At 36.2% G+C, this 25,493-nt stretch overlaps 1 protein-coding gene across 6 annotated transcripts in view; it reads left to right on the top strand.

The window, feature by feature from the left end:
- The window catches only part of KBTBD3 (kelch repeat and BTB domain containing 3), a 32,236-nt gene that overhangs the window by 5,499 nt on the left and 1,244 nt on the right, over positions 1 to 25,493 (top strand). For 2 of the 6 annotated variants that reach the window (XM_072821799.1, XM_072821800.1), the window contains exons 2-3: positions 14,975 to 15,219; positions 19,056 to 20,607. In XM_072821799.1, coding sequence (XP_072677900.1) covers positions 14,999 to 15,219; positions 19,056 to 20,607 — 1,773 coding nt within the window. In that variant the 5' untranslated portion in view covers positions 14,975 to 14,998. Of the gene's footprint in view, positions 1 to 14,974; positions 15,220 to 15,777; positions 15,855 to 19,055; positions 22,471 to 22,515; positions 22,728 to 25,493 lie in introns of those variants that run through there. The other 4 variants (XM_072821804.1, XM_072821802.1, XM_072821801.1 and 1 more) reach the window with 4 other exon arrangements.

Genomic DNA, 25,493 nt, shown 5'->3' with positions numbered 1-25,493 from the left:
AATGAACAATGAGCCTCAAAATTGACTTAATCCAACACAAGATCCAAATTAAATACATATTTTTAATGGTAATAAAGTTAATTTAGAAATGTTTATGGTTGAAGTTTCTTAAGTTTACTTGCTCAAGACTTAAGTCAGTATGCAGAAATACAGTTTTTGTCTTTTTGAAAGTCTCAGGTTTGGATACCTTTTAGCTTTTTTGTTTTACATTTAACTTCTTAAAAAAAAAAATACTAAGGAACAGAGCACCTAGGTGGTGCAGTCAGTTGAGCATACAACTTGATTTTGGCTCAGGTCATGATTTCAGGGTCCTGGGGTCAGGCTTCACACTGGTCTGCTTGGGGTTGTCCCTGTCCCGCTACCCCTCCTGCTCGTGCTTACTCTCTCTCTCTCAAATAAATAAATAAATATTAAAAAAAAAAAAGCCAAGGAACTATTTAAACTCAAAACAATGTTTTCTTTGCACTTCTTAAGTGTTCTGAATAAGGACAAAACCAGCATATCAAAATAATTTCTAAGTTGAATTCATATTTCATGCTCTTTAATTTTTATTTTGAAATAATCACATATATACAGAAAATTACAAAAGTGCTATAAAGTGGTCCCATGTGCCCTTCACTCAGTTTCCCCATGGCTATATCTTCTATAATTATTGCCCAAAATCTGAATCAGGACCTTGACACTGGTGCACTGTGTGGGTACAATCCTATGTCATTTTATCACTGTGGATCCCTGTAACTAATTCTTATTAGTTACAGATTATTACAGATCACTGAGTTTCCCTTGTGCATCCCTGCCCCTCCACCACAACCCTCAGTCCCTGGAAACCACTCATTTATTGTCCATCTCTATAATTTTGTCATTTAAAAATATTATAGAAGTGGAATCATACAGTATGTGACCTTTGGAGATTGCCTTTTTTCACTCCTCATAATGCTCTTGAAATTCATCTAGGTTGTGATGTACATCAGTTGTCTGTTCCTGTTCCTCCATGATAGGGAGTCACCACAGTTTATACTCATCCGTATACTGAGCAACATTTTGGATGTTTACAATTTTTGACCAGACAACTGTAGGTGCTATGAAAAACCATATACAGATTTGTATTTCTGTAGGATAAATGCCCAGGTCAGTGGTTATTGGATAATATAGTGTGTGGTTAGTACCCCCCTCCTGACTTTTAATAAGATATAATAGACATATAATATTGGGTTAGTTACAACATGATGATTTGATATTTGCATGTATTATGAAATAAATGCCACAATAAATTTAGTTAACATCCATTACCTCATGTGATTAGAATTTTTCTTCCGCTGATAGCTTTTAAGATTTACTCTCAAAGCAACTTCCAAATATAGAATGCAGCCTTGTTACCTGTAGTCATCATGCTGTATGTTATATCTCCAGAACGTATTTCTCTTATAACTGGAAATTTGTACATTTTTCACCTCTTTCACTCAGTTCCCCCCCACGCCCCCCCCCACCAAAAATGAGTTAACTGTTTCCATGAGTTTTTTTTCTTCAAGATTCCACAAAAACAGTGACATTATACAGTATGTCTTTATAATTTCACTTAGCATAATGCCCTCAAGGTCTCTTGGTGTAGGAATTATTTTTTATGGCTGATACTCCACTGTGTTTGCATGTATGTATGTATATTTCACATTTTATTTATCAATCTACAGATATTTAAATTGCTTCTTTATCTTGGCTATTGTGAATGTGCTGCTGTGAACATGGCAGATAGATATCTTTTCAGGTCAGTAAGTTAGTTTCTTTTCAATACATTCCCTAGAAGCTCAATTGGCAGATCATATTGTAGTTTTATTTTAGAATTTTGAGGAACCTCCATACTGTTTTCTGTGTTGGTTGCACTAGTTTACGTTCCCACCAGAAATATACAAGGTTTCCTTTTCTTCATGTCCCCAACAGTACTTGCTGTCTCTTATCTTTTTGACAACATACTGACAAGTGTGAGTTTATCTCTCAGGGTTTTGATTAGCCTTTTCTTGATTAGAGACACTGAGCACCACTTCACATACCTGTTAGCCATTTGAATATCGTTGGAAAAATGTCTATTTATGTTCATTGCTCATTTTTAATGGGATCATTTGGACTTTATTTACTATTGAGTTCTATAAGTTCCTTATATATTTTGGATAATAGCTTATCAGATGTGCAGGTTGAGAATATTTTCTTCCAGTCTGTAGGTGGCCTATTCATTTGGTTGATCACTTATTTTACAGTGTGGAAGTTTTGTGTTTGCATGTAGTCCCACTCTTTATGTTTTATTTTGTTGCATGTACCTTATGTGTCTTTTTTTTTTAAAAAGATTTTATTTATTTATGAGAGACAGAGAGAGAGAGAGAGGCAGAGACACAGGCAGAAGGAGAAGCAGGCTCCCTTCGAGCCTGCTGTGGGACTCCATCCTGGGGCTCCAGGATCAGGCCCTGAGCTGAAGGTGGCGCTAGACCACTGAGCCACCCGGGCTGCCTACCTTATGTGTCTTAGCCAAAAAAAATCACTGCTATTATCAATGTCAAGGAGCTGATTCCCTACTTTTCTTCTAGGAATTTATGGTTTTACTGGTCTCACATTTAAGTCTTTTTAACTGACTTAATTTTTGTGAATGGTATGAGATATGAGTCTGGTTCCATTCTTTTGCATGTGAATATCCAATTTTCCCAGCATCATTTATTGAGGAAACTATCTTTTTGCCATAGAGTATTTGTACTCAATTTATGTCTTCTCCAATTTCTTATTACATCAGTGTTTTATAGTTTTCAGTGTATGTCTTTGACCTACTTGGTTAAATTTATTCCTAAGTATTTTATTGTTTTGATGCTATTATAAATGAGATTGTTTTATTTTTAAATTTTGTTAGTGTATAGAAATGCTACTGATTTTTGTATGTTGATTTTGTATTTTACAGCTTTACTGAATTCATTTAGTAGTTGTTACTTTTTTGGGCGGGGTGCTGTCTTTAGTATTTTCTGCATATAAAATGTCATCTGCAAACAAATACAGTTTTACTTTTTTCCTTTCCAATTCTGACTCCATTTATTTGTTTTTCTTGCCTGATGGCTCTGGCAAGAACTTCTAGTACTATGTTGAATAATGGTGAGAGTGGACAACCTTCTCTTGGTCCTGATATTAGAAGAAAAGCTTTCAACCTTGCACCATTGAGTTTGATGTTAGCTATGGGTTTGTCCTATATGGCCTTTTATTATTTGAGAATTCTATACCCACTTTCCTTCTATGCCCAATTAATTGAGAATTTTTATCATGAATGGTTGTTGAATTTTTAAATGTTTTTTCTCCATCTGTTGGATGATCATATGATTTTTATCTTTCTATTAGTGTGGTAAATTACATTTATTGATTTACATATGTTCAATCATCCTGCATCCTGGTTTTAAATCCTAATTGATCATGGTGTATTATCCTTTTATTTTTTATTTTATTTGTTTTAAATGTTTTATTTATTTATTCATGAGAGACACAGAGAGGCAGAAACATAGGCAGAGGGCAAAGCAGACTTCCTGCCGGGACCCCAGTGCGGGACTCGATCCCAGGACCCTGGGATCACGCCCTGGGCCAAAGGCAGACACTCAACCACTGAGCCACCCAGGTGCCCTGGTATATTATCCTTTTCATGTGCTGTTGGATTCAGTTTGCTAGAATTCTGTTGGGACTTTTTGGATCTATAGTCATCAGGGATATTGGCCTGTAGGATTTTTTGTTTTGTTTTGTCTTGTTTTTATAGTGCCTTATCTAGCTTTGATAGCATGGTAATACTGGCCTCATAAAATGAGTTTAGGAATATGCCCTTCTCTTCAGTTTTTTGAGTAGAAGGATGGGTATTGATTCCTCTTTAAATGTTTGGTAAAATTCACCAATGAATCCATTTGGTCTTGGGCATTTCTTTGTTGGGAAGTTTTTGATTACTAATTCAATCTTATTTTCTACTCTTTGTGGTTCAGACTTGGTAGGTTGTATGCTTCTAGAAATTTAGCTATTTTAAGTTTTTAGTTTTGTATAATTGTTCATAGTAGTTTCTTTTTTTTTTTTTTTTTTAATTTTTATTTATTTATGATAGTCCCACAGAGAGAGAGAGAGAGGCAGAGACACAGGCAGAGGGAGAAGCAGGCTCCATGCACCGGGAGCCCAACGTGGGATTCGATCCCGGGTCTCCAGGATCGCGCCCTGGGCCAAAGGCAGGCGCCAAACCGCTGCGCCACCCAGGGATCCCTTCATAGTAGTTTCTTATGATCTTTTACATTTCTGTAGCATCACTTGTCTCCTCCTTCACTTATAATTTTATTTATTTGAGTTCTCACTGTCTCTGTAGTTGTTAGGTAAAGGTTTACCAATTTTGTTCATCTTTTCCAAGAACCAACTTTTACTCTTGTCAATTTTTCTATTGTTTTCCTTTTTTCTATTTCATTTATTTCTGCTCTGATTTTTATTATATACTTAATTTTGTTAACTGTGGGCTTATTATGTTATTTCTAGTTCCTTGGGATTAAAATTAGACTGTTTATTTGGAATCTTACTTTCTTCTAGCTGTTGTGCTTATTGCTATAAACTTCTCTCAGAACTGCTTTTGCTACATCCCATAAGTTTTGGTATGTTGTATTTTCATTTATCTTATGACATTATTTTACTTCCATTTTAATTTCTTCTTTCATGCCTTGGTTATTCAGAAGTGTGTTTAATTTTAAAGTATTTGTGGATTTTACCAGTATTGATTTCTGCTTTCATATGATTGTTGCTGGAAAACAGTTGGTGTGATTTCAGTCTTCTTATATTTGCTAAGACTTGTATTGTGGCCTAACATTTGCTCTATCCTACAAAATTTCTGTGTCTGTATATGTCACTTAGGTCCTTTTGATTTATAATGTTCTTCAAATCCATTGTTTCCTTATTGCTTCTTTGTCTGGATGATATATTCATTGCTGAGGGGGATGTTAAAATCCCCAATTATTATTTTATTTCTGTTTAAGACTGCCAGTTCTGTTAGTATTTGCTTTATATATTTAGGAGCTTTGATATTGAGTACATAAACCTTTACAATTATATATTCTTAATGGATTGTTAACTTCATTATCATTGTATAGTGACCTTCTTTATCTCCTTTGACTATTTTTAATTTAAAGTTTCTTGTCTGATATAAGTATAGCATCTCTGCTTTCTTTTGATTACCATTTGGGTGAAATATTTTTTCCCATTCCTTCATTCTCAGTCTGCATGTGTTTTTAAAGAGTCTCTTGTAGGCAGCGTATCATTAGATCTTGTATTTTTATGCCCTGTATTTTTATGCCCTGTTCAGCCATACTATGTCTTTTGATTGGAGAATTTAATCTGTTTACATTTCATCATTAGCAGTTAAAGATTTACTATTGTCATTTAGTTAACTGTGTTCTGACTGTAGATACTTTTCACTTTATTGTGGTTTGATGACTTTTTGTAGCAGTATTTTGTCATTCTTTTATCATAATCTTTTATATGACTACTACAAGGTTTTCCTTTTTGGTTACCATGTTACTAACATAAAATAACATTCTATTTATAACATCCTATTTTAAGTTGATAACAACTTAATTTTAATAACATATAAACTTTAAATTTTTACTTCTCTCCTCGCAGTTTGTTAATGTTTCAGTTTACATAAATATATATTATTTTAAAGATTTTATATTTAAGTAATCTCTATACCCAATGTGGGGCTCAAACTCACAACTCTGAGATTAAGAGTCACATATTCCTCTGACTGAACCAGTCAGGCACCTGTCAGTTTACATATATTTTATATTGTGTATCCAAAAACAGATTATTATATTTATGGTTATTTTTAATGTTTATTTTTTTTAATTTTAAACTAGAGTTGTAAATGAATTACATGTTTTAGAATACGATTACAATATTAGAAAATCTGATTTTTTTAAAGGTTTTATTTATTTATTCATGAGAGATACAGAGAGAGAGAAAGAGAGAGAGAGGCAGAGACACAGACAGAGAAGAATCAGGCTCCATGTAGGAAGCTCAACGTGGAACTCGATCCCGGGACTCCAGGATCACGCCCTGGGCCAAAGGCAGGTGCTAAACTGCTGAGCCACCCAGGGATCCCCTGAGAATCTGATTTTGACTGCATAGTTAGCATTATCAGTTAGGTCTACAAACATTTATTTATTTTTATAATGTTAATTAGCATTATTTTATTTCTCCTTCTGAATTCTTTGCAGATAGGTCGCAGATCTCCCATTTCCTTAGGGTCAGTTATTGGAGCTTTATTGCTTTCTTATGGTGATGTCATTGTTTACCTGATTCTTCATAATCCTTGATTCTTAGGTTGTTGGGTTTTTTGTTTTTTGTTTTTTTTTTTTTGAGATTTTATTTATTTATTCGTGAGAGACAGAGAGAGAGGCAGAGACATAGGCAGAAGGAGAAGCGGACTCCATGCAGGGAGCCCGATGCGGGACTTGATCCCAGGACCCCAGGGATCACGCCCTGAGCTGAAGGCAGACGCTTAACCACTGAGCCACCCAGATGTCCCAATCCTTGATTCTTTGTGTTGAATTCTCTGGTTAAACTTCCTACTCAGGCAGAACTGGGTGCTATACTCAACAGTTAGGCAGGGCTACAAATTTGCTACCTTGCCCTGTTTTACAACAGTCTCTGTGGCCCTTTTGCTTGCTGGTTGGGGACGTGAATCCAGCAGAGCTGCCCACCAAACTCCTTGCTCAGACAGTACCACCAGTTTTGCTCTAAAGATGGAAAGAACTGCTAGTTTGGCTCTCTGCTCAAGTGCTGTTGCAAGCTTGGCTCTAGGTTGGGCTACACAGCTTCTCAGGTGTTCTGGTTAGGCTTGCTGGTTGGGCAGGGCTGGAGGCTATATTCAGTGCCAGGCAGAGCTTTGAATTTGCTTCTCAGCCTTGGCAAGGGCTGTGTAACAGCCTCCAGATCCAGTTAGACTTGGTAGTCAGAGACAGGAATCAGGCAAAACACACGGAGCTCCCTGGCCAGATGGAGTCCCCTGCTGGGCTCTGCAGATGGGCAGAGACCCTGGTTAGGCACTCCTCTCAAGTGCTGCTGAGCTGCTCCGTGTCCTGGATGCTCTGGTCTGGTGGGGTGGGGCAGGGGGCTGCACTCAGCACCTAAAAATTAGCTTTCCTGCCAGGCACAGTGGCAAAAACAGGCTCTAAAGCTGGTATGGCTCGTTGTTTGGGGCCTTGAGTCAGGCAGGACTGCACACGGAGTTCCCTGGCCAGGTGGGGTCATCAAGTAGTGGTTAGCTTTTTAAGAAACTTCCAAATAATTTCTGTTAGCAACATGTGAATGACACAATGTCTCTGTGGCCTCTTAATCATTTTATATTATCAGTTTATTTTTATTAGCCATTCTAAGAATGGCAGTGCTGTTTCATTGTGGTCTTAATTTTGTATTTCCTTGACTAATGATACTTAACTTCATGTGTTCATCTCTATATTTTCTTTGGTGAAATACATCTTCATGTCTTTTGCCCATTTTTAAACCAAATTGTTTGTTTTTTTACTGATGGGTTTTGAGAATTCTTTATATAGGTATTAATCTTTTATCAGATTTCATTTGCAAATGTTTTCTCCTAGGCTATAGGTGGTCTTTTCTTCCTCTTAACAGGGTCTTTCACAGAGGAAACATTTTCAATTTGGTTAACATTCAAATTAACATTTTCCCTCTGTTTTATGGATTGTGCTTACTCTTTGTCACAGAGATTTTCTCCTATATTTTCTTCTAAAAGTTTTACAGTTTTTACATTTTACATTTAAGCCTATCACCCATTCTGAGTTAATTTTTGTATGAAATGTGATATTTAGGTTGAAGTTTACTTATTGCCTGTGACTATCCATCTGTTTCAACGTTGTTAAAAGATTATCTTTACACCATTGAATTGCTTTTGAATATTAGTCAGGAAATAGTTGGCTTTACTTGAGTGGAGTTATTTCTTAATTATATATTCTGTTCCACTAATCTATGTGTCCGTCTTTTCACCAATATCACACAGTCTTGATCATTGTAGCTATGTAAGTATTGAAATCTGGTAAACTGATTCTTCCCACATTACCATTATTTGTCAAAACTGTGTTAGCTATTTTATTTTCCTGTCTTTCCATATAAGTATTTGAATAGTCTGCAAAAAGATCTTACTGAGGTTTTTATCATAATTTTGTTAAACCTGTATTATCATTATGGGGAGAATTGACATCCTTACTATGTTGATTTTTCCAGTTCATAAACATGGCATAATCTCTCAATTTATTTTGGTTTCTTTAGTTTCTTTTGTCAGCATATTTTAGTTTCAGTGTACAAGTTCCACACATGTTTTGGTAGATTTTATACCTAAATCAGTTTGTTTGTTTGTTTGTTTGTTTGTTTGTTTTTTAAAGATTTTATTTGTGTGTGTGTGTGTGAGAGAGAGAGAGAGAGAGAGAGAGAGAGAAAGCAGAGAGAGAAGCAGGCTCCATGCAGGGAGCCCGATGTGGGACTCAATCTCAGGACTCCAGGATCATGCCCTGGGCTGAAGGCAGACGCTTAACCTCTGCGCCACCCAGACGTCCCTAGTTTGTTTCTTTCTTTCTTTCTTCCACTGTTGTAAATGGTTTTATATTTTAAACTTTGGTTCCCATTTGTTCATTGGTAGCTTACAAAAAACCCACTGATTTTGTATGTTGATATTATATCCTATGGCACTGTTGAATTCACTTATTAGCTGTATGAATATTTTGTAGGTTACTTGAGAGTTTCTATTCCTGTAAATACAGAGGCAGTTTGTTTCCTTTCAAATGTATATGAATTTTGTAGAATTTTCTTGCCTTAGTGTGCTGGCTAGAACTTCTAGTACTATGATGAATAGCAATGTTAAGAGTGGACATACTTGCCATTTTCATCATCTCTGAGCAAAAGCATTCAGTCTCCTACCATTTAGTGTAACATTAGCTATAGATTTTTAATAGATGTCCTTTATCAAGTTGAAGTTCTCTGTTCTTTGTTTGCTAGGAGGTTTTCTCATGAATACGTGTGGGATTTTTCAGTAGTTTTACTGTGTCAATTGATAGGATTATGGGATTATTTTTTTTTTGTTTTTTTTTTTTAGTTTGCTTCAGTAGTGCATTACATTGATATTTGAATACTGAACCATCCTTATATCATGGAATAAGCCTATTTGGTTGGCCTTGTGAATAATTCCTTTTAGAAACTGCTGAATTATTTTTGCTAGTTTTAAAAAATATGTATATTTGTAAGGGATATTGATATGTACTTTTGGTTTTTTCTTTGTTTTTGTGTTGTCTTTGTCTGGGTCACCACAGTAGTACTGACTTCATAAGATTACTTGGGAAGTGTTCCCTCCTCTTCTGCATTCTGGAGAAAATATAGATTTGATAGTAACTCTTTTTTTAAACTTTTGGTAAATTTAATTTCCTTAATAGTTGCAAGGCTGTTCAAATTTTATATTTCATCTTGAGTGAGTTGTGGGGTTTTCTTTTGAGGAATTTGTTCATCTGTGCTATTAAATTGTTACATGTAGAGTTGTTTATAGTATTCCTTTCCTTATCTTTCTGATTAGCCTCAAGGTCTGTGTAATTCCTCTGTTTCATTCTTGGTATCAGTAATGTATGTCTTCTCTCTTTTATTCTTTGTCAGTCTTGCTAAGGTTTGTCTATTTTATTGAATTTATCCAAGAAGAAACTCTTTCATTGATTTTCTCTGCAGCTTTCTATTTTCATTTTCATAGATTTCTGCTCTTTATCATTTCCCTTCATCTGACTTTATTGAGTTTATTTTGCCCTTCTTGTTATAGTTACTTGAGGTCAAAGCAAAAAATCATAACACTGCCTAATGTAGATCTCAGGACATGTAAGGAATTATTTAAACAACTATATAATAAGGGTATGAGAGCGTGTAAAGGGACATAAAAGATTGTAAAGTTTATACACTTTATTCACACTAGTAAAATGTTTACACAAGTATTGTCATGATATGTATCTTTTACATATACATGTACCATACACACACACGCACACACACACACACGTAATACCTAGAACAACCACTGAAAAGTCCATACAATGAGGTACACTCATAGTCACTGTAGCCAACTCAAAATGGAATTCTAAAAAAGATTCAGTAACCCACAGGAAGACAGGAAGAAGAAGAAAAATAAATTAGAAACAGAGAAATTAGAGAAAACAACCAAAAAGCAGAACTAAGTATTAATTTATCAGTAATTGCACTAAATATAAATGGTTTATACATGCTAATTAAAAGAGATTAGCAGAATCGATTTTTAAAAAATGATCCAACTTTATACATTTCCTATAAGTCACTCACTTCAAATACAATGATATAAGTAAGTTGAAGGTCAATGGTGAAAATATGTATACTATATAAGTATTAATTAAAAGGAAATAAGCAAGGTTATATTAATACTAGACAAAGTGAAGGAAAATTATAACGGACAGAGAGGAATATTACATGTTAACCCACCAAGAAGTCATAGCAAACCTAATTGTCTAGGTACAAAACAGAGAGCTGCAAAATATGTGAAGCAAAAACTGATAGAACTGATAAGAAAAGTAGATAAATGTACTGTTACAGCTGGAGACTTCAAACTTCTCTGTCTTAAATTAATAGAACAAGAGGATAGCAAGAAATGACACCAAACTCAATATCATCAATCAACAGAATCTAATCAATATTTATAGAAAACTCCACCTAACAAAACAACACACATTACTTTCAAATGCCATGGGACATCTACCAAGAGTAACCATATCCTGATGCACAAAACAAACCTTAAATGACTAAAAATAATTGATATCACACAGACTTTGTAATTGCTCATTGTGGCATCCCTGTGAAGGCTGCTTTAAAATTCTTGGTAGATAATTCTGACATCTATGTCATCTGCGTTGGGGTCTATTGTCTTTTCTCTTTCAGCTTGATATGTACCTGGTTGGGATATATTGGGTATTATAAGACTACATCTTATTTAAATCTTGTGTTTTAGTGGGTCTTTTTTTTGACAGTGCTCTGTTGGGTTCAGACCGTCACCTCATTACTGTTGGGTTGGGATGGAAGTCCAGATTTTCCACCTCATCTCTGTGGACACCTGAGACAGGGTGGTTCCTTTTACTGCTGGATAGAGTTGGGAGTTCAGCCCCCCACCACATCTTCTGATAACACTGGCTGGGAAGAGAGGAGATCATAGTTACTGCTCCCGTATGGTCTCCACTGACATCATGTGGGGTGGAAATATAAAAGTTAAAGAGTCTCTCTCCATTTATTCCCCTATCAATGTTTACCTGTTAACAGAAATGGAGGTTTTTACCATACAGTGTTGTTCTCTGATTTATTGGTTTAAAGGCCCAGAAAGATTTGCTTTGTAACACAGACATAGATGTTAAATTTACTGTTGTAATCATCTATCAAAATTCACCTCCATCGTGTCACTTTCTCCTCATTGTATTAACATGCCCAGATTTTTCCATCTCAAACAAAAGAAAATGGAATTTCCTAGAATACATCTACTCCTCTAGTCCCCAATTTCTTTAAAAAATAATGTATACAGATTGTGTCCATCATGTAATGTGGCCTCTCTTCATCCCACCCCCAAATCATCAGTGATATCTTTTCAGTCCTCACCTTCCCTAACTTTTCCTCAGCTTTAGATGATGTGTAACTACTTCCTACATGAAATTCTCTTTGCTCTGTACTGCCTCTCCTACTTTTCCTCCATTTCTATCCCTGTTCTTTGCGAGTTCTTCCTTAGCCATAGAACTTTACCTGTGTCTTCTGCAAATCATACTTTCCACTATATTTTCAGTTCATCTAGACTATCACCTTGTAGGAAGCAGGTCATACACAAATAATTGTTCAACTAAATGGTCTATCCCTTAAGGTTAGTTACCCTCGGTATTCCGTCTTTGGCCCTCCTCTTTACTAATTTTATTTCTTTCCCTTGATTGATCTTTATCCATTTCAGTGGCCTCAGGTATCTTGTGGATTGAGTTCCCTTATCCCCTTCGTAAAACTTCCAGCACCCTTTCTCTTTGATAGCACTTGTAATAATTATGACTAAATAAAATCTACATATAGAAAAGTACTCAAACCAAGTTAAGAAAATAGAAAATTTCAGCTTCTCTGCTGAAGACAATCTGGCAGAGGGAAAGAATTCTTTCTTACTTGGCCTTGTGTTCTGTTCCAGCTTTCAAAGGATTTGATGAGTCCCATTCACATTAGAAAAGGCAGTCTGCTTTATTTAGTCTGTTACTTCAAATGTTAATCTCAGCCACAAACACTCTCACAGACACCCCCAGAAACAATGATTAGCCATGTATCTGGGCCTTCCATGGCCCAGTCATGTTAACACATAAAAGTAACCATCGCACTACACATGGCTTCTGATTACTTAAAATATAGCTAGAGCAACCAAAGAACTTAATTTTTAGTTTAATTTAATCTTAGATAAGATAAATTTGAATAGCAATACATAGCTCATGATTACTGTATTGGACAATACAGCAGATGGTTTCAGTCCTAGACTAGAACTTTAACTGATGCTGTAAACCATTCAGACTACTTCTCCAGTATATAGCTTCCACTTGGAACTTGAAACACTCCCTCTGGGAGAACCAAGCTATCATATAAGAAGTACAGCTACCCTGAGACTGCCATGCTGTGAGGAAGTATAAGCTAGCCACATGGAAAGAGACTGCATTGAGACACACACACACACAGACAGAGACCCATCTGTTTTAGCCATCCCATTTGAAGCATCAGAAATATGAAAAAAAGGAATCATATTGGACCTGTAGCCTAGTCAGGCCTTCAGACAACTCCAGCCAGAGCTGCCATCTGACTCTAAGTATATGAAAGCCCCCCAAGCAAGAAGCTCCAGCTAAACCCATAGAACCATTAGAGATAAAAATTGTTGTCATAAGCCACTAAGTTTTTGGGTAATTTGTAAAGCAATAGATAACCAAAATAAGAACATACTAAGGGAATTAAGTTTCCTTATTTCTCTGGCTCCCTTAGTTCTCAGTCTTTTCCTTTTTGTTTCCCACTTCCTTGCTTTTTGGTGAGGTAAAGTTGTATGCATAAAACTGAATTTGGGAAAGTCACAATGATCTGGCCTTCAACTATCTTGGATTTCTGATCTCATATTTAAGAGACCTTTCTAAAGGGGCCTCGGTGGCTCAGTCAGTTAAGTGTCTGCCCTGTCATGATCCCAGGGTCCTGGGATCGAGCCCCATGTTGGGCTTACTGCTCAGCAGGAAGCCTGCTTTTCCCTCCTGCTCCCCCTGCTGTTCTCTCTCTCTCTCTCTCTCTCTCTCTCTCTCTTTCTCTTTCTCTTTCTCTAGTAAATAAATAAAATATTTTAAAAATATAAAAGTCCTTTTAAAATAAAGTTACACTGTTTTGTGTCCTGCTTTCAAATAGGCCAACTTGGTTAAAAAGAGAGAGAGAGAGAAAGAGGGAGACAGGCCTCAAATAAAATCACAAATGAGAGGGGAGAAATAATAACAAACACCACAGAAATATAAACAATCATAAGTGAATTTTAATGACATCTATGCAAACAAATTGGACAACCTAGAAGAAATGGATAAATTTCTAGAAACATATAAACTACCAAAACTGAAACAGGAAGAAATGGGAAACTTGAACAGACCAATAACTAGTAAAGAAATTGAGCCAATAATCAAGAAACTCCCAATAAACAAAAGTCCAGGACCAGAAGGCTTCACAGATGAATTCTCCCAAACATTTAAAGAAGAGTTAATGCCTCAAACTCTTCCAAAAAATAGAAAAGGAAGGAAAACTTCCAAGTTCATTCTTTCAGGCCAACATTACCCTGATACCAAAACCAGATAAAAAGTCCACTAAAAGAGAACTACAGGCCAATATTCCTGATGAACATAGGTGCAAAATTTATCAGTAAAATACTATCAAGCCAAATTCAGAAATACACTAGAAAAATCATTCACCACGATCAAGGGAGATTTATTCCTGAGTTGCCAGGGTGGTTCAGTATTTGCAAATCAATCAACATGATATATCACATCAATAAGAGAAAGGATAAGAACCATCATCTCAATAGATGATCAACAGTAGAAAAAGCACTTGACAAAGTTCAACACCCAGTCATGGTAAAAATAAAAACTGTCAACAAAATAGGTTTAGAGGAACATATTTTCACATAATAAAGGCCATATATGAAAAACATGGAGCTAATATCATCCTAAATGGGGGAAAATGGAGAACTTTTTCTCTAAGGTCAGGAACAAGACAAGGATGTCCACTCTCACTGTTTGATTCCACATAGTATAGGAAGTCCTAGCCACAGCAGTCAGACAAGAAAAAGAAACAAAAGGCATTCAGGTAAGCCAACTGGAACCAATATTTCACTTTTCTTCCTTACTAAAGGCCATAACTAAATACAGTCCAACATTCTGGTCTTTTTTGGTCATTTATCTCTAAAAAGTTGAACCTCAGAAGGCATATATCTAGGCTTCAAGATTAGTATTTTGACATCTGCTTTGCTGCTGGAAGTAAATGGATGGGAGGGGACAGGATGTGTCGGGTATACAACCATGTGATAACTACTGTGCAAATAATACCTCTTAAATGTAACAGATGAGTCATGTAGTAAGATCCTATGTGAGCTATACATACAACTTATAAATTGTGCTATTTGACACAATTTTGTAGCCTTGAACTTTTTCCTTCAAGTTATACTTGAAGGATATACTTTTTATTTTAGTAAACTCAGTATTTATAAAAATTCAAAAGAAATTTATTATTAAATGTCATGAAAACAAACGTTTAGAACAAGGTTTACTATGTTATGACTGTTTTTACACTAAGCAAACTTGGGATCTGAAATTTCATCAGGACTAACCACAGCAGTGATTTTTCTTTTCCATTCCAGTTCTAAGAACAAAGGGAATTGGCTATGGATAATTCATATCATTTCAATCAACGAAACTCATGTAATGGACTTCCATCTGAGAAGAAAAACAACTTCCTTGTGTCTGAAGATCATGGACAGAAAATCTTAAGCGTACTGCAGAATTTTAGAGAACAAAATGTCTTTTATGATTTCGAAATCATCATGAAAGATGAAATAATCCCATGTCATCGCTGTGTCTTAGCAGCGTGCAGTGACTTTTTCAGGTACTTTACCATGTTTGTCTCTGCCTCAGATTTTGCATTATTATTTTTCATAACTACTGAATTTCTTCCCTACAGGAGCATGCAACAGTAATTTTTAATTTGTAAAAGCTAATTAGATTTACTAGTGATTTTTGAATATGAAAATTTAAGACTACCTTTTTTAATAGTTCAGATATTCCCAGGTCAGCATTCCTAAGGTTGTATGGAACACTGGTCCCTTGAAACATTCTGGAAAAAAATTGTTTCGATCTAGAGTCAGTTTGTTTGGGGGACTTCTTGCACTGTATTCAGAAAAAGAGGAGAAGACAGATGGATAAAAAATGGAAGTATAGTTGAAAGTATAGTTCAAAGAAAATGAGTCTGAGAAAACCAAGTTCAGTCATGTATCTGTAGGTTATACAAGGGAGAAGGACTCACTACAGAGGATTTCAAGGTTTCACCTCTCTTTGACAAAGACATTCTTATAGGGGAAAAGTACCTCCAGAAGCATTTCTGGAGAACACCCAACTTGTTCTGATTCTAGGCAACCTTCTGAATATAACTTGGTTCCTTTTGTAGATCATCCTTTAGGAGTGTCCTAGTCATGACACTGTAAGAACCCACTGTGGTGACAGTGGGCTTCTAATTCTGCAAGGGTAAGTGTTCCCCACATGACCTTAGTATTGAGGTAACTGGATCAAGCTCATACCGTCCTGTGAGGTCTCTTGGTCAGACACACAAACCTCTTGGTGACATCCTGGCCTTCATCCCTCCTAGTCACACTGCAAAAATTGTGATCCTAATTGCAGTATTTACATTATGTTCAGTTTTAGAAACAATTTTTTATTTAAGGTAAACAGGATTTAAATATCTAGTAAATAAAATTTATAAAAACAAAGTAAGATTTAAGATATAAATACACTATATGCAAGTTAACTTATACTGATTTTAATCCTTAATTAAACTCCTGTATTGCTCCTTGCATCTGGTTAGACCCCTGTTGCTCTGAAGAGAACCAGCAAAAGCAAATTGATATCCACTATCAATTGAAATCCTGTTCCTGTGGGGCATCCTGCTTGAGTGGGGAGCCGTGGCTCAGTGCCATATCCCACCTCACTGGGGATGCAGAAGCTACACCTTTGCCAACACAGATGCTAGTTCTTTCTTTGTTTTCTTCATGTCCTCTCTTGGGTAACGCCCCACCGTCCTGTGCTCGGCCATACCATAGTTCCACCAATTTTTTCCCAGCAGCTCCCTTCTGCTCCCCCACCCTCCTGCCACTCTTCATGCCACATGGGCTGGGTCCTGTAATGGTTAAGGACTTGGCCTGTTGCCTCTTAAGCAAGTGACTTAATTTCTTTAGGCCTTCAGGTTCCTTGTTTGTAAAAATTAAGATGATAAATTAGAACCTAACTCACAGAGTCATTATAAATAAGAGTTAAATGAAATAGTGTATATATACTGATCAGGACCATGCCCACTATATTCAACTGACACTAAATGCTATTATTATTGTTATTTCCAAACCTGGCAAAAAAAATGGACATAATCTGGTGCAAACACCTAAGTTGATTTCTGTATTATGTTTTTATGTTAAAAAATAAGTTCATGTAAGCATTTGGATTGGCAGCCCTCTACTCTTCATGTAGAAGTTATTTATTAATTAAATGGGTCTGTACATAATTTCCACAATATTTTGTTCAGCTGACTCCTAACTTTTATGGATCCGCTTTAAATTTTTAAAGATTACTGTTAAAACGGACAATACAGTTTTACAATTTTCTCCTGCTTTGAAGTAATACAAATGGCAATTTTATAATGATCTACATCCATTATTACATATAGTATTTTACTAAAGGAATACACAGTTCATATAAAATATGTACAAATAAAGACAGAAATTCTATAATTTACACTCTTATGTGATAAAGCCCCTAATTCATAGTATTTGTGTTATCAAATTCACTGGAGTCCTGGGAGGATAAGGGTACTTTAAAATGATTTTGGAAAATGAAAGTTATAAATGAGATATAAAGTCATGGACAGAAGACAGAAAAGGAAACACATATTGTACAATCACTTCATGATAATGTAAATTTGAGATCAATGTTAACTGGATACTTTAAAGATGAACAGGATGTAGTATAGAAATATGATCTTACTTGTATCCTCTCAAGGAAAATGTGGAAGCTGGTGATAAATTAAAAATACATAGGATCGGATAGAAAACATTTTCTTAAAATAATGATAATAGCTAATAGCACTGATCAACTCATGTATTCCTCTGAAAGCTCAGTGAAATAGATACTAAAGTATTCCCCTTTTCAGATGAAGAATTTGAAGCACAGTGAAGTCCACCCTCCCCCCCAAGGTCACACAGCTAATAAGCAACAGAAGCCAGATACCCACCAAGGCAGCCAGATGCTGGAGGCCAGGCTCTTAAGTACACTAAACTGATGACCATGTCTTCATAATCCACCATAATTATTATCACAGTTTCATACTGCTAAGTTGACATTATTGAAAGACCGTGCGTAATGTATAACACATATGGAATTTGTGTAATGATTCATTTGTGTATTCAGAAGAAGAGCCTAGTGGGAAGGCGCTCTGTCATCCTTCCTTGTCCTGGAGGCTGTTCTTATTTGGAAGGCCACTCATTCTTCTCAGTTGGATGCTAGTGTTTTTGGAATCGCTTAGGTTACCTTGTAGAACACACTCCAAGAGCTACACTGGTTCCTCATAGATTCTTGAGGACCCAGGGGCACTGCTCACAAAGGTGTCCTGGGCGACGTGGTATAGGTGCAAACCAGTATGAAACCAGAACCCAGACCCATGGTCCTCAGTCGTACCAGATGATCAAGTACTGGCAGTCCATCCTTCCTTGTAGCTCTTTCTCTCTAATCTCCACCTCCACCCGCTACACCACTGATAGCCGCCATGGTGAGTCTGTGTAACAATGAATATTTTGCATATGAAGTTAAGATAAGGATGGGTGGCAAGATCAGGTCTACCAAAACCAATAGCAAAATACATCATAGTCTCCTGGCCAGACATTTCCAAATACCTTATATTTTCACTTAAACTGAGCCCCCAAAGTCCCCACTTCCTCAGATTCTACCGCTTTGCCAGGTGGAGATGAATTACAGCTCAGAAGAGCTCTCATGCCGGTCTAATTTCCAATCATTTTTAGCCTTATGGCTTGGCGCTTAGCCTTGTGAAATCACATTCCCTTTTTTCCTAAAGTGCTGTATGAAATGTCTTTACACATGTATTTAAATTTATCTAGTTTGTTGGGATTTCCCACACAGGTTCCTTGGAGATATCTGATACCTCATGGTATTCCACCTCCCACGTGTCTCACTGCCGCCACACTGAGCATCACTTTGAAAGATACTTTTAAATCCTAAACCCAGAAGCGTATTTTAAGTACTTCTAGTTATCATCTGCAGAGTTGATACTAATTAATTCATAAAACAAGAAATTCAGCCATTAGAGAGATCTCACCCTAATTTTATGAGTAATATTTAAGAGCATGAAATTTGTTTACAAAATGTGAATCTTTTCATAGCCTTCTTTGGATGAGGTGCGCTACCCCAGCTGTAGCATACGTATTCTGCAATATGGGAGTTCTGTAGTATCTATATATGTCTTTACGGTAAACAACATGGCATACAACTACTCTAGATATTAAAACAACCTATGAAGGTGCTTTAAAAATATGTTTCAGAAATATAAACTTGATGTGTGAAATACATATTTTAATTCAAGTGGACGGTCAAGGAAGCATCTGTCAGGTAATGTTGAATACTAGCATGGATGGCATATTCCCACTTGTGTGCTCTTTATTGTTGCAGGGCTATGTTTGAGGTAAACATGAGAGAGAGAGACGGTGGGAGCGTCACCATCACTAACCTGTCCTCCAAAGCCGTGAAGGCGTTCCTTGACTACGCCTATACTGGGAAAACACAGATAACGGATGATAATGTGGAAATGTTCTTCCAGTTGTCCTCATTTCTTCAAGTTTCCTTCCTAGCCAAAGCTTGCAGTGACTTCTTAATAAAAAGTATTAACCTTGTCAACTGTTTACAGTTACTATCTATATCAGACAGCTATGGCTCCCCCCGCTTATTCGATCATGCACTGTACTTTGTACAGAACCACTTTTCCTTACTATTTAAATCCAGTGATTTCTTAGAGATGAACTTTGGAGTCCTGCAGAAATGCCTGGAATCAGATGAGCTAAATGTCCCAGAAGAGGAAACTGTACTGAAAGTTGTCCTTAGTTGGACCAAACATAACTTAGAATCAAGGCAAAAGCATCTGCCTTATTTGATTAAAAAGGTCCGATTACATCAGTTATCTGAGGAGACCCTTCGGGACTGTCTGCTCAATGAGGAGTGTTTACTCAAAAGCACAAACTGTTTTGATGTGATCGTGGATGCTGTTAAGTGTGTGCAAGGTTCTGGTGGGCTTTTCCCGGACGCTCGACCATCCACAACTGAAAAATACATATTCGTTCACAAAACTGAGGAAAATGGAGGAGACCAATATACATTTTGCTATAATATCAACAGTGATTCGTGGAAAGTACTGCCACAGTCACACCTGATTGATTTGCCAGGGTCTAGTCTGTCTAGTTACGGAGAGAAAATATTCCTGACAGGTGGTTGCAAAGGGCCGTGCTGTAGAACAGTTCGGCTGCATATTGCAGAATCCTATCATGATGCAACCGATCAAACCTGGTGCTACTGTCCAGTTAAAAATGATTTCTTCCTGGTATCACCTATGAAGACACCAAGAACCATGCATACATCAGTTTTGGCTCTCAATAGGTTATTTGTCATAGGTGGAAAGACCAGAGGCGCACAGGACATTAGAAGTCTCTTAGATGTTGAATCTTACAACCCTCTTTCCAAAGAATGGATATCCGTTAGCCCATTACCCAGGGGTATATACTATCCCGAAGCAAGTGCATGCCAGAATGTAATTTATGTTCTTGGATCAGAGGTAGAGATTACAGATGCCTTTAACCCATCACTAGATTGCTTTTTTAAATACAACGCGACCACTGATCAGTGGTCTGAACTAGTAGCAGAGTTCGGGCAGTTTTTTCATGCAACGTTAATTAAAGCTGTCCCAGTAAACTGCACGCTGTATATATGTGACCTTTCCACCTATAAGGTGTATAGTTTTTGTCCAGATACTTGTGTCTGGAAGGGTGAGGGCTCCTTTGAATGTGCAGGCTTTAATGCAGGCGCAGTTGGAATTGAAGACAAAATTTATATCTTGGGTGGTGACTACGCACCAGACGAAATCACAGATGAAGTGCAAGTCTACCACAGCAGCAGATCTGAGTGGGAAGAAGTCTCACCAATGCCAAGAGCCTTAACTGAATTTTACTGCCAGGTGATTCAGTTTAATAAATACAGAGACCCATGGTTTTCTAATCATTTCTGAGAGGAGTATGTGCTTAGACATTCTAAAACTATTCCAGTTGTAGAAGCCTACTATAAATCTGTTAACCTTAATAGGTGGTAACAAGGTCTTTGCCTCTTAGTAAAATAAAATGTACCTTCTGTTAGAGAATCACTATGAATGTACAGCATATATGACTTAGCATTGGCAGGAACTTAAAATACAAAATACATTTACCAAAAATTATATCGAGTATAATTTAATCTTGGAGAATCCAGAATACTTAGTATTTTCATATGTAAATAAAACTCATAGGCTTTGATGTCTTGATTTTTGGAATACTTTATCCATGAAAGACTAGTAAGAACAAATCAATGTTCACAGATTTGTACTGTTTAGATGGGAAAAATCTCTTTAGGTAGTGAAAATGAATTATTTGCACACTATATTAGATGAAGTGAAAATTAAATTAGAAAAAGGTAAGAAGCTTGTTCCGTTACTACAAGTGTGAGTGTTGCTGAATTCCTATCCTTACTGATTGTGGCTTAGCTTCTTTTCACCATTTTTTTTTTTTTTGGTCAAGTAAACTTTTCTAAAATGCAGGGTATTTCCCCAGCCTTCTAAACTATACACTAAACACGAGGCACGGGGCTTGACTTTTTTTTATGATTCAACTCTTCATTAAGGGCATAATGTACCATTTTATAATGCCATAATGCCATCAGCAATTACTGAAATGCTTTTAAAATTGCTAATTCTATTAGTTCTCAGTACTAGTTGGTTTCAAATTTCTAGCAGTATCGTATCTTTCTTATTTTTTAGCTCAAGCTCAGTAAATTAACATTCATGATTTAATTATTAGTTCTGAGTTACATTTGATTTGAGTATTTCTTAATACGTAACCCACTGAGTGAAGTTCTTGGATTTGGAGATGGTAGTCCTAAAATACTTTATCTGTATCCTTGCCAGCTTCCAACATTATTGAGGACGTAGGATTTCTGACTTCTAGAAAAGGGTATCATTATGTTGCATTTCTTTAATTTTTAAATGTCCAAATTTGAGTTGCAATAAGAAATTTCAGCATTTAAATTAGTACTGTATCTAATTTTCTTTGATGATATATACCATCTGTAAAGCACTGTGTTTACTACTTATGTAAATTAGTCATAGTGAATTATTTTCTAAATTTTTTTTAAATGACTGGGCTTTTGATGATCATATTCACAACCTGCTATATCTGTTTAGATGCTTAATCCTCTTTAACCCAAACAAAGAAAGATATTAATCATCCTTGTTCTCAGCTAGGATGATTCTGTGTTGCAAGAGAATATGGGTTTTTTTCCCCTAAGTTTAAAAGATATAACTATATTAGGTTTAAAAGTGAAAATATACCTAAATAAAGGTCCTTTTACTATACCAGATAGATTTATGCAACTGTATGCTTCAAATATATATATATATTTTTTTCAAAATAGAACAGGATATTAGACTGCATTATCATGCAATTCCAAAATCAGGGACTATCCCTAATCAGATGACAGTTGCATAAAAAGTATTCTATAGAACCGGTGGCCTGCCTTCCTAAATTGGCTCTGCCCTTTCCTGTGTGTGTGTGTGTGTGTGTGTGCAAGAAAAAAAGAAAATTTAATGAAGGCTTTGTGTATATATTTGTGGTGTGTGTGTGTGTGTGTGTGTGCAAGAAAAAAAGAAAATTTAATGAAGGCTTTGTGTATATATTTGTGGCTTTGGAAACAAATATTTAAGAAAGACCATAACACAGTGGGTGACCTATCTGTGCATTTACTGAACTGTCAATTTAAGCATATATAAATAATTAAAGTATGTTTAAAATAAGTATTGTTTTAATTACTGACTCTAGGAATTGTTAATCTCTTCCAGAAAGGAGAAACTAAGCTGAAACAGAATCCCTTCCTGATCTTGTTTCATTATTCTATTTGATGTCCACCAGTCTTCTCATTGGCCATTGATTCATGGTAATATTTCTAGAACAAGGCCTAGGTAGCTCCCTCTGCATTTGATTTAATATATTTTCTAACACACAAGGCTTTCTGCCTCTTTTCTACAATTGCTGCAGTTTACTTGTTAATCATTTTTTTCTCTTACTGCCATTCCTTTACATTGGCAACTGAGTGCTCTTTGTCAGTTGTATCGGCAAGAAAAGTCATAAAAACCCAAACTCTTCCTCTTCTACTGCTCTTTATTCTTGGCTCCCCAGCGGTCTGTGCTGGGCTTGGCTCAATTAATAACTGATCTAATTCTATCTAATTTTGCATCTTCTTGTAAAGGTAGCACTTCCATTATCTGTCTGACATATTGAAAAATGGTTCTCTCTGTTCCAAATCCTTGAGGAACCCAGCCACATGCACGCATGCTCAGAGACTGAACCAGTTACATCTTTATGAACTTGCCGATCCCTGGCTCCATGTCCAAGAACCATGTCTATCATTCTGGCCTCACCGTCATTATGGATCTCTGATAGGCAAGTCTCTGATCTCTCAAGTTTATTCTCAGTATCCAGAAAGAGTTGTAATCCTGTCTGTAAAGTTAGGTAAGAGAAAATAACACATCCCTTTACCTATGGCCTGTTCCCTGAGTCTTTTTTTCTTCTTCTTTATAGTCTACTCTCATTCATTATCATCCTTCAGCCAGTGTTGCATTCTAAGAGGCAAAATAATTGTGCTCATTACCCAGATTCCTCTCATTCTTGTGGGAAAATTCTGTTCAACATTTCTAAATCCTTTATCATTTGTCTTGCTCCATTACATTTGGATTATGCATGCAAAAAATTCTAATATTGTAACATATTCTAAAATTGAAAGTAGGTATATGGCATTATTATATATGAAAACAAATTCAACATTTATATGAGATCAATTCAAAGTTAATGAATACTCCTGGAGTGATCTGCAAACTTGATTTAAAATGTGGAGCACCTTTTATTCATCTACTGCCAGTGAGACTGAGCAGTATGAAGAATATTTGCATAATGAAAATTAACTGCTTTCCCGTTAAACTCAACTTGGGTTCTGGGTGGAAAAGAAGTCTTTATCAGAGCAGTAGTCCATCATGCTACCCTTGAAAGTTAAAATGTAATTTGAGAGTGACCACATCCTGCAACACGATTCTGTTTTTCTCCAGACACCAAGAGCAACCGAACATGTATAGTGTACTGAGCTCAAGGGGCACAGTTGAGAAAATCAGACTCAGAGAGAGAAGCATGTATATACAGTCTGAGATTTGGAAGCAGTAAATACAATGTAATGATTAGATGGACTGTTGAAAATGTAGTGTTACTTTTAGATCTTCATTCTCTGTTTCATTGGATCCAGTGTTTGAGAATTCTTTTATATTTAGAATTGAAAATGACTCAAAAATGTCTTCTGGGCAGCCCCAGAGGGCAACTCAACACAAAGGCTTGAATTTCTAGGGAGGCAGATTTCCACTCAACATAAATCACTTTACTCCACTTTCCAAAGCCATATTTAGAATAAGACAAGTCTTCAAATGTGCCATGTGGCAGATGGTCAGTTCCTACACAGCAGTATACAACCAAAGATTTCTACATTCGCTTTACACATTTCAATCTGACTAGTTTTCTGACCTACAACTGATGACTTCCTCGTCTGATTAATTTAGCATTTTGGCTTCTAAGTAACTTGATTTCATTGGCTCTGCATACTCAAGGTTTCAATAGGACTTGAGTCTTACAAACTATACCAGTTTAGGAGCAGTCTTATCAAAGGGAATTTGTAATCTGTTCTTCATTTGTTTTTCTGTTTGTTTTTTTCATCACTCAGGAAAAATCTGTAAATGGTGCTGACATTTCTAGTGCACTGCAAGTAGTCATTCTTCCTCCCCTCTACCGCAGGTGCACATTTGTTTCATAGAGAATAGAAACTGAAAGACCAGCACCTAAAATTTTCTCCTGAATTAGTTCCTATTTTGCTGCAAATGTTACTACATAGTTAAATGTAGTGATTCTAGTTAAAGATTATATGATTTAAAATAATATCTTTATATCTTAAAAACCTAGATATGTTTATAAATTGTTTGACGGCACTATGATGCTTAATCAAATTTCATCTAGACAGGGAATATAATCACAGGATGATACTATTACACACTTATCAAAAGATAACTCTTCTAAATCTTAGACTCATATTCAAACTTAAAAATATCCTTGGAATCCAATACAGCTTCTGACATGCTGGAAAAAGCCCCTCTAACTCCACAATACTCTGACAAGATGATTCACTCTGACAGTTGATTTTTTTTAATTCAATTTCTAATTCAGTTCTTTCAGGAAGAAAGAGTTCAATGCCTTCATTTTTGAAAAGTTCTATTACTGCTCACACTGAAAGCACTGCTGCCTCCTGGCAAAACTTCCAGCCCCTGGTCCTCAGGAGCTGTCTCTACAGGTATTTCAAACAGTAGCATGTCTCCCCTTTCTCTAAAATCAAGTTGTCTTATTCCTTCTTGTTCAAATGCTTAGCACTTTAAAACCTGCCACAACGGCTGGGGTTACATGCCTTTCCTCGTACGGGTGCCTCAAAATCTATCCTAATTCTCTCACCTCTTAAGTTGAATATGACCAGCTCTTGATAATTCAGGCATTTTATTCCCTGAACCACCTCTCTAGTTCTCATAAATCCAAGCTGAGCTATAGCCTTGCTGGATCTCTCTCCTTTACCTGTCCCCCACCCCCCATCAGCATAACTACAAACACACATTTTCTGGGAGGGGAATTCTAAAGCTAAATTTTTAAGTCTTAAGTCAATCATTTGTCATTAGATAGGATTTTCAGACTCTTAAAAGCACTCCAAATAAAGACCTTCAAAAGTATATAAAAGAAACCA

This window comes from Canis lupus, chromosome 3 (assembly GCF_048164855.1).
Source record: "Canis lupus baileyi chromosome 3, mCanLup2.hap1, whole genome shotgun sequence".
Classification (NCBI taxonomy): Eukaryota; Metazoa; Chordata; class Mammalia; order Carnivora; family Canidae; genus Canis; species Canis lupus.
The sequence above is the reverse complement of the archived record's forward strand: the minus strand, read 5'-3'. Positions and strand labels throughout refer to the sequence as shown.